Source organism: Uncinocarpus reesii, genomic scaffold (genome assembly GCF_000003515.1).
Source record: "Uncinocarpus reesii 1704 scaffold_4 genomic scaffold, whole genome shotgun sequence".
NCBI classification, from domain to species: domain Eukaryota; kingdom Fungi; phylum Ascomycota; class Eurotiomycetes; order Onygenales; family Onygenaceae; genus Uncinocarpus; species Uncinocarpus reesii.
In genome coordinates, this window is record NW_003052497.1 from 928,132 (window position 1) to 937,831 (window position 9,700).

The 9,700-nt window shown below is 48.1% G+C and overlaps 4 protein-coding genes across 4 annotated transcripts; 2 read left to right on the plus strand and 2 right to left on the minus strand.

Moving 5' to 3' along the window:
* Positions 1-5: 5 nt before the first annotated feature.
* Positions 6-1,800, plus strand: UREG_06432 (uncharacterized protein; the record flags this gene model as incomplete). The annotated part of the gene is made up of 4 exons (XM_002583419.1): positions 6-32; positions 90-592; positions 834-1,030; positions 1,088-1,800. The coding sequence occupies 4 exons, from the start codon at positions 6-8 to the stop codon at positions 1,798-1,800; spliced, it is 1,440 nt and encodes a 479-aa protein (XP_002583465.1).
* A 721-nt stretch (positions 1,801-2,521) lies between these two features.
* Positions 2,522-5,047, minus strand: UREG_06433 (uncharacterized protein; the record flags this gene model as incomplete). The annotated part of the gene is made up of 3 exons (XM_002583420.1): positions 2,522-4,354; positions 4,409-4,878; positions 4,933-5,047. The coding sequence occupies 3 exons, from the start codon at positions 5,045-5,047 to the stop codon at positions 2,522-2,524; spliced, it is 2,418 nt and encodes an 805-aa protein (XP_002583466.1).
* Positions 5,048-5,357: 310 nt separating this feature from the next.
* Positions 5,358-7,039, plus strand: UREG_06434 (uncharacterized protein; the record flags this gene model as incomplete). Its single annotated transcript, XM_002583421.1, has 2 exons — positions 5,358-6,014; positions 6,071-7,039. 2 exons carry the CDS (start codon positions 5,358-5,360, stop codon positions 7,037-7,039), a joined length of 1,626 nt encoding a protein of 541 aa, XP_002583467.1.
* Positions 7,040-7,253: 214 nt separating this feature from the next.
* Positions 7,254-8,312, minus strand: UREG_06435 (urease accessory protein ureG; the record flags this gene model as incomplete). The annotated part of the gene is made up of 3 exons (XM_002583422.1): positions 7,254-7,794; positions 7,879-7,977; positions 8,140-8,312. The coding sequence occupies 3 exons, from the start codon at positions 8,310-8,312 to the stop codon at positions 7,254-7,256; spliced, it is 813 nt and encodes a 270-aa protein (XP_002583468.1).
* Between the last annotated feature and the right edge of the window lie 1,388 nt (positions 8,313-9,700).

The following is a 9,700-nucleotide window of genomic DNA, read 5'->3' on the forward strand; positions in this document are numbered from 1 at the left end:
TAGAAATGGCGTATTTCCCACACAACCTTCATGTAGGTCTAAACCCTTGGATAACGTATAGTTGAACGAGTGACTGACATCCCCGGCAGAGGGGTGGCTATCCATACTGCCATCCAGAACGGCCCTACCCTCAGGTCGATGAGATCCCATGGGGATTCTATTTTGATATCCCACTCCAGCTGCCATCCCAACCAGTGCCGAGTTTCAATGCAGATCACCCCGTTTTCCAGATATGGTCTCCCCCCGCGATGTATAAATACCCCAGTTCAAATGAGTATCAAAACGCCGTGGTTCCTCATTCGGAGCCAGATCCATACAGCTTTCCACAAGCATCCAGCGAAGCGCGGTATGGATATTCAAGTCAGAACGCATATTCGAGAAATACCGCCGTGAGCCAGCCTATCGAGAGGCATCCTTCCCGCCCATCTCATTTCCCGAATGGCATCTCCAGTCCGTCCCCTTCACCGCCCCCGCCACCACGCCACGCTCCTGGCTGGGACAATGGTTATGGTTTCGAATTTGGCATCGATGAGTCCGTCTCTGGCTACACAGGCAGTTATCCCCAAGACTGTGACGGTGTTATTGCACCCTGGTCTGCTCTGTTTCCACCAACTCACAATGCCCCCGATATCACTTCCAACTTGGCGTGGAGAGCTTGAAAGTCGTTTTACTCTATCGAGAGTTAAACCCCGACGAAGGGATGAAGTCCAAAACTCCCAAGCGATGGCTGACAAATATATGTCCGCCGGTACTTATATTTCAGCATTGGGCCGTTCAGGTGAGTGAACTGCACGCCCTTCCCATTTTATCAGGCGCCAGATCTAACCTGAAAGTTTCAAGGTTGGATCTGCTGACTGCGGTTGGTATCGTTTTGAGTTGCAATACTTTAGAGACGGGTCGCAGCTCCGGGTGACGCGAGTGGACGATGAGGACGAGCGGGAAAATAGAAAATACAAGCAATTCCCTCCATTTGTTCAAAAATGGCTTCAAGGAACGACTCGTTTTAGCTTTGCTGAGATTAAAGAGCTTGGTATGCCTGCTATTGCAACCCCTAGATCCTGTATCTCGCACTAACAGCCCTAAATAGCGCACGATATCATCGAGAAACGCAAGCGCTATATACTCGGTGTTTCAGATTGCCATAACTTTGCCATCGACCTGGTTCACAAAATTTTTAACTCGTACAAGCTTGTCCCCGCAGCTATGAAGCTCGGTACGTCAGCGGTGAGGCAGCTAGTCAGGCCGGTCTGCCTAGCCATCACAAAGGCCCTGGAATGGACCGGAGTAATCAGAGAGCCCCTTGAAAAGGCTTTTCGCCGATTGTATCCTCATGATCGCGTGGAAGACCACAATGTGAACATCCAAGGCCAGAGCCATCATGGCCAGGACTACAATGATCAGGACTATCATGACAGGGACTATCATGACCGGGACTATCATGACCGGGACTATCATGACCGGGACTATCATGACAAGCACCATGATGACCAGAACTATGGTGACCAATACAGTCGCGACTGGAATTCTCTCTGCCAGAAAAGCTCTGCCCGGGGTTATGACAACCGGAATTATCGTGACGAGTACCATAGTGACCGGAATTATCATAGCCAGAGCCATTCTACCCACAGTTATGACAGCCAGAACTATCGTGGCCAGTACAGTGGTGATCATAATTATCATAGCGGGAGCTACCCAGCCCACAATTGTGACAACCAGGACTATCATGACCAGTACAGTCGTGACCAGTACCACTATGACCGGGACCGCTATGACCGGAACTCTTGTGGCCATTATAGCTAAGACTAGGACGACCAGAACTCCCAATGTCAGGTCGTGTGCTGTGAGAGTCGCCATAAAACGCAGAAAGAATCGGATGCAGAGGGAGCTGGTTCTCCCCGATGTCCGTAACATAATATGATGTTGACTGAATGATTCTTTTTGGAAATGAGCGTATAATTGAGTGAATATAAAAGTCAAGAGTGATTAGTGTGCAGGAATTCATATAGCAAAGTTGGTGTCGTTGCAACCATGGCCGCATGCAGGTCTGGGATGCGATATAAATGCATTGGACTGCATTTCTCAATGCAGATGAATTCTGAAATATCCCTACAGTTTTTGTTCAATGTTGGGGGGTTTGTGGAAGCTAGAAAATGTTAATATTCATCTAAGACAAGCCTTGATATGTATTTTGAAATTCGAAATTCTACCAGCAAGATTGTTGTCTCTCGGAGAAAGGTCTCCCAACTCTCTACCAGCAGAGCTCATCCGAAAGGCAGCTCTAACAGAAACATTGTAATAGTCTGCTGGGATAAATTTGATAGATTTCACTGGAAAATAATGGGCAATTGTTACTTTTGATGCGTTAACTAACACGTTAACACGTTTCATTCCCAAATACTAAACATCATTCTGATTCATAAGTCTTGTCGTAGAGGTATCACTGAAAATCCCACATGCCGTAAACAAGTTGATGCCAATAGAAAAAGGAGCTATGCTTTTAGACCGTCGCACAAGAATGCATTCATAAATTCTCACCAGTCCATTCTCTCGCCTCTCGAGGGAACACACGCTTGTATAAACTGATACCGATGGCATCTTGGGGGTTGATTTTCGCATCAAACGTCGCCTTGAAATATCCATGCGTTCCCAGGCTTTCTTTTATATACCCGCTACGTCCTCGTTTTGTCCATAACTGTAGAGCTTTAAACCACTGGACGTCTTCAGCGTTGAAGAACATATATCGCACTGTGACAACCTTGCGGTGAATCTTAAACGGGTGTCCCGTCAAGATAACACGCTTAGCAACAACACGTTGGTGATCTGGAGCCATTGTAGTGCCAGTTCCTATTAGTTGCAGTTTCTTGAATGTCGCAGATGTGTCATTCCCATCTAGAACCTCTGGGTCTGCTATGGACATAGTTTTGAAGACTAGTACTGGGATCGAGCCCCACGAAATAGGGCCAATATATGTAGCGACTGCGTTTCGGCCGGGGTGAAGATATCTGTCGAATTTATGGACGTTATTTGGTGTGGTCCCAGCGGCCGAGAATAAAGGTTTTATGACCAATCGGCGCGGGCCAAACTGAATAATTATTTCTTCCTTGGATTTAAGAGGTTCCTCGACATTCGAATTGAGCGTCATGTTGAGGTTAACCACACCGTGTTTGTGCTCGTGGCGAAGAAGCGAAAAGAGAGCAAGTGGTTCCGGGCAACTTTGCTTTAGATTTAATGGCACGTCACGTAGCAAAACCTTAACTCTGGTTCCTGGAGTCACTCCCCCAGCAAGAGCTTCACGGATGCATTGATTCCTTGAACCTTTATAATCCACAATCTGGAGCAGGCGGCGCCAATTTTCTGGTTCGTGTGCTCTGTCTTCTTCGGTCTCCCATGCGCTAGTTTTAAGATTCTTCAATCCCCGATACCGTGCTAAGCGTTCCCTTGCAAGCGTATTGGGGTGAAGTTCAATTTCGTCGGGGAATTCGAGGTCGTCTGTCTCCTCCATTTTTCGACTTGCACGATATTCTTCAATCTGTTGCGCTTCCTCTTCGGGCGACGGATCGAGGAACATCTCCGATTGAGGGTATTCAGAGGGTCCAACCTCAGTTGCAGCATCTTGGTTATCTTGCATGGAGACTCCTCCCTCAGGGCCAATTTCATCGTCCAGCTCCATTTCCTCGTCATCATACATATTATCAACAATATCTGACCCTGAGTCGGACATATCATCCAGATACCATGCCGCTTGATAGGAAGAAGTGCCTCTGGGAAGACGTTTGGGTCGCCTTGAAACTTCGTCATCCTCTTCATCTGAAAAGTAATGGTGGTCGTCAAGGAGCACGCCCTTTCTCTCCGTATCTGCCATTGAGACGTTTTCGTCATACATGAACACATCCTCGGGAGCCACTACGGCGAGGTCGTCTGCATCAGCAGTTGGTTCATCCAAAATTCGTATTTCGGCATCGCCATCCACGTTCATGGAATCATCCTTCTTCGGCCGTGATTCTAGGGGCGCTGCAGCAATGGAAGATACTTGATAGTCTCCCCAGTTTGGAATATGAACCAACCGATCAGCCTTCAGGCCCTTTCCACGGACAATTCCTGAAACACAGACTTGCCCAATTTCATCGCTTGTTTCGGGCCATTGTATATCCTCGATAAGCATCCAACTTCGATCATCTCGCCAATGAATGCCCTTCGGTGTTGCCGTACATATGCTTCGAATGACATTCGAACATTCTTGTCTCGAATCCAAGGAATGCACCTTTTCGATAGTAGGGAAAAAACGGTTGACAGTAGTCTTGAGGGAGGAGACTATTTGCTGTCGCTTTTTCGGAGAGTTTATATTATCAAGACCCTACATGAACCGCATCAATAGAGTATTAGCCACCAATACGTTTGGGCCTCGTACCTGCACAACAGCAATAACATTGGATATCCCTTGGCTTTCGACGGACCGAAAAAGGAGTTGGGCATCTTCATCCAGGGCCTCGCAGGCCGGGAGGACAAACACCACAAAATCTGCTAACCGACAAACATCCAAAGTATTGATTAAGTCCTTTTTGGTCGGCATATAAAGCACGCTTTGCTTGAATCTATCGATGCGCACTCGACACAAACCACTATGTACACTGGCGTCCGGGATATCGACGCTTCGGCTAAGAGATAAGATCGCCTCGTCCGTGGCGGTTCCGTCGGACAGGGGCACTACAGCGACGTGTCTCGGAGCACCATTCTGGCCGGAAAATATACTTGTGGCCTCAGCTTTGACTTGGCGCTTAAATCTTTGTTTTTGCCTTGCTTGGTTCCGTCGTTCGAGTTTCGACATCATTTGCTGGTGCGCTGTCTTCCGAGTGCCTTTTTCTCCAAGTTCGACTTTCCCTATGGAAGCGATCAATGATTATCGTGTACAGCACAAGTAGGAGAGCAAAATACCTTTCTGTAAATCCTTCAGCGCCCCTTTCGTCGAGTGTTTTGACTTGAAAGACTTGTTCGCATGCTTCGTATTGCTACGGTGATGATGCTCGGTTGCGACGGCCATGGGAGCCATGCTGGGACCGCTAGACCCCTTGAACCTGAAGGGAAGAGCTGCCACTTTGTTCAGCCTATATGATCGCCGCTCTGCTCAGCCAAACCCTCGCAGTCAGCGTCTGTTCATGGGTGTTATTCTGCGGTGAAGTCGAGAGGGAATTGTCGTGGGCGGAAAAAAGCTTATCGGTGGTTATCAGTGTGCGATAAGCTAGACGGTGAAATCTTGGCATTAAATTTCGGCCACCAGCTACCTTTCTTAAACATGAGGACGAGAAGAGGCCGTTTTATCTTATTCTCGAGTCATTCTGTCTGTTAATAACGCGGTAGCCATGGAAGTCGAAACATCGCGAGCCTCCAATTCGACCGCACACCATCGGGACCCCCTCAAGGCGGAAGCCCGCGACTCCAAGCTCCAACTTGCAGAAGCCCAAAAGCAATACGGTCGAGGAAAGAAAGTCAATATCAAGAGCATAAAAGACAAGAAGTTACGGAGTCAGCTGAAGGGGCTCGAGAATAAGTATAAAGACGCAACCCTCAAAGCGAAAGATGCAGAGATATTATTAGAGCACGAAGGCGGCTTCCTGGAGCCAGAGGGAGAGCTCGAACGGACATATAAAGTCCGACAGGATGAAATTAGAGAAAATGTGGGAATTGAGACCGCAAAAAAGGGGTTTGACCTCAAGTTGGAGGAGCTTGGACCGTACCGGGCGGACTATACAAGGAACGGGAAGATGCTCCTAGTGGCAGGCCGAAAAGGACATGTCGCGACAATGAATTGGCGAGATGGAAAACTGGGATGCGAAATGCAACTTGGAGAAACGGTCAGAGACGCAAAATGGCTCCATAATGAGCTATTTTTTGCGGTTGCTCAGAAACGATACGTCTATATCTACGATCATAATGGAGTTGAATTGCATTGCCTAGATAAGCACGTTGAAGCGACACATCTGGAGTTTTTGCCATACCACTTTCTCCTAGCAAGTGCCGTGAGTGAAAGTTACTCCAAATGTCTCGAATGGAAATTGCTAATTCATGTCTCAAGGCTACGAGCGGTTATCTTAAATACACAGATACATCTACGGGTCAGCTGGTCGCTGAGCTCCCAACTCGACAAGGCTCGCCTACTTCGCTCTGTCAGAATCCCTACAACGCAATTCTTCACGTCGGACATCAGAACGGAACCGTAACTCTTTGGTCACCGAACACCACTACACCATTGGTAAAAGCCCTTACCCACCGAGGTCCTGTGCGATCACTCGCAGTCGATCGCCAGGGCCGATACATGGTCTCCACAGGTCAAGACATGAGAATGGCAATCTGGGACATTCGAATGTTCAAGGAAGTACATAACTATTCTGTCCTCCAGCCAGGGTCAACGGTGTCAATCAGCGACCGCGGTTTAACGGCTGTCGGTTGGGGAACAAAGGTCAGCGTTTGGAAGGGCTTATTTGACGCTGCCGCTGCGAGTGAACAAAAAGTCCAAAGCCCGTACATGGCCTGGGGCGGTGACGGACAGCGAATTGAAAATGTACGGTGGTGTCCCTACGAGGATATTCTCGGAGTAGCGCACGACAAAGGGTTCTCCAGCCTTATTGTTCCAGGCGCTGGTGAACCCAATTTCGATGCCTCAGAAGCAAATCCATACGAAAATGTAAAACAAAGACAAGAAACTGAAGTGAAAGCCCTTCTCAACAAACTTCAGCCAGAAATGATCTCTATCAACCCGGATTTTGTGGGCGCACTCGATCTAGTGAGCGATAAGATCAAGCGAGAGGAAAGAGATTTGGATAAAAAGAATGAAGATCCTATTGAGAAGCTGAAAAATCGCGGTCGTGGGCGCAACAGCGCACTGCGAAGGTATCTTCGGAAGAGAGGGTCGAAAAACGTAATCGACGAGAAGAGAGTGAAGGCGGAGACTCTAAGGAAAGAACAGAACTCGAGGGTTAAGGAGAGAATGCGGCGGCAGAGAGAAGAGCTGGGCCCTGCATTAGCAAGATTCGTCAAGAAATAAGGGCGAACTCCAGAGCAACCAGGTGAAAAGTGCATTCAGGCGTATCTTGGTTTCGTTATAATACCCTTGAAGAGCTCATGACTATGTACAGCTAGGGCAGGGCGTTGCTGGTTTATATACAGGATTATTGCTGCAAGGGATGTATCATCATGGAGTAGGTATGCACGATACATACATACAAAAGCCATAATGCTTTGTGTACTTTCGAGATAATCTATTTCTCTACCGGCCCAGAGCCTCTCGGGGCTCCATTTTTCCACCGGGCAATACTGACATCGTACGCCCCTGTGGATTTCCATCCGCTCACGATAAGATTCACAATATGCTCCACGCCCTTACCATTTTTTACTTCCGCGAAGATCGTCGGTCCACCTTCTCTCATCCTCGCCGCATCTCTCTCCATCACACCTAAATCAGCTCCCACGGCTTCTGCCAGGTCGATCTTATTCACCACTAACAGATCGCTTCCCGTTATCCCCGGGCCACCCTTCCGCGGAATCTTATCACCACCAGCGACGTCAATAACGTAAATGATATAATCGGCGAGTTCCCGCGAGTAATTCGCCGCAAGGTTATCACCACCGGACTCGATAAGCAGTAAGTCGGTTTGGAATCTGCGCTGGAGCTGCTGGAGAGCTAGGAGGTTGGCGCTAATGTCTTCACGGACGGCAGCATGGGGACAGCCACCAGTTTCAATGGCACGAATACGTTCGGGGGGGAGCGCTTTATTGCGAGTCAGGAATTCTGCGTCTTCCCTGTGTCATTGTTAGATGTTGCCCAGAACAAGCCAAGGCTCTAGAATGCGGTTACAGGGAATCGAGTTCAAGAAGATGGAGTACCTAGTGAAGATATCATTCGTCACAGCCGCAATATTGTACGTTTCCCGCAGGGCCAAGCAGAGCTGCAGCATCAAAGCTGTTTTGCCAGATCCCACCGGTCTGGTTCGGAAGAGCGAAATCAAATTAGATGTTAGCCACGAGGTTCAAGCGTTCAGGTCTTCAAAGGTTGGTTTTACAGCTTTTGTTTGCAACATGTTCGGGAAAAAGCGGTGCAGAACAATTCCCAGGGCTAAATTTCCCAGATAGAACATTTACACATACCCTCCAATTCCAATTGTAAACGCTCTATCATTCCAGTCTCGCCCTTCGATAATGGGCATCTCCCGGTTGAGGTAGGACCCGGGACCGTCAAGGATCTCGTGCGTATGGCCATGAGGGACGGCGTGAGAGTGGGAATGAGAGTGAGAGTGCGGGGGCTGCTGCGGACTAGCCATTGTGAAATTTGAAAGAACCTGCCCTGGCTCGAGTCTCGTTGGGCTATTTCGGTCGATTGTATTCGGTCACGGAGTACTGTGAAGGAGAATCTTTGAACAGGCGATGATGAGCTGGCGGGGCAGGCGAAGAAGGTTCGGGGAACGTGGAGCTTAACCGCTGTCATTCAGCCACCAACGCAATGCCGACGAAGTCGCCGAATTTGACATCTGTTTGAGCCCGAGGACTGGGGATGGTCGGTTAGTTTTAGGGTCCAAAGCGCGCTGTTCATTCGAGTATTTCGCAAGTCATATAACTACATGTGCCGACCGGTTCTCATCAAATCAAGAAGGATAATACCGAAAGAAATATCTTACAACACCAACAAGAACAAATTGGTTAAGAATCGCTCAGATTGGTTTCCATTGCTGTAAAAAGCCAAAAGCACCAGTGTGTATCTCCAGCAAAATCAAAATCATAGAAGAACAACACGCCAGGAGCTGAGGGACGAGGGAAACAAAAAGCATGCTTGTCAAACCTCAACATAAAGATTAGCGGTTTATCCTAGCAAAAGCGCACATGTAAAAAGCGAGGGAAAGGGGGAATTATGGGAGAGCGGATATACTCAAAAAGTGACAATGCAACCCACAAAGTATAGCACAGAACAAATTCATCACAAAAAGCTTCCACAAGAAAAAGCATGGTCAAATATAATCATTCCACATCCGGGAGAGCATGGAACTTTGGGTAACATGGTATCCTTCGGGGTCGCAAAAGCAAATCAATAAGCTCACATGAATCCCTGCACCAAGTCCTGTACACCCAATCTACTCCAGAGCAAAAGCCAAAAAAGAAATACTGAGCACGAAAATGGAATTTTGCAGAATACAGCAATGGATATTGCCCCGCGTTAGAATATGTGCGTACAACTCCGTAGCACCCAAAACGAATAAAAATGAATCATCGATGAACTCCTCGGGAGCATCCCGGTTGGAAAAATGTATAGAGGGTATAGCGCCGCCGCCCCAAAACAAGAAAACTGTAACGTCCTGTGATGATTGGTCCGAGGTGAAGGATTAGAACGCCGTGAAATTATAACAAATTCTGTCCGGAAAGAATATCGCCGAGAAAGGCTGACCGGCGCCGTACAACGGCAAGGCTGCGTGATTGTCGGAAGGCAATAAATCGGTTTCTTATCAGCTCGTCCCCTTCTGCCTTTTACCTCCAACTCGAGGGCTAGCTTTCACTTTAGCCATATTAGTTGCCGCAGTGCCATTGACATCCGAAGCAACCCCATTTTCATCAGCCTCCATCTTAATAGTACTCGCCCGCCGGCGTTTGTTGCTGACATTCGGGCTTGTATTGGCGCTAGTCCCCTGACTTCCACTGGTATTCGTGCCTTGTTGACTTT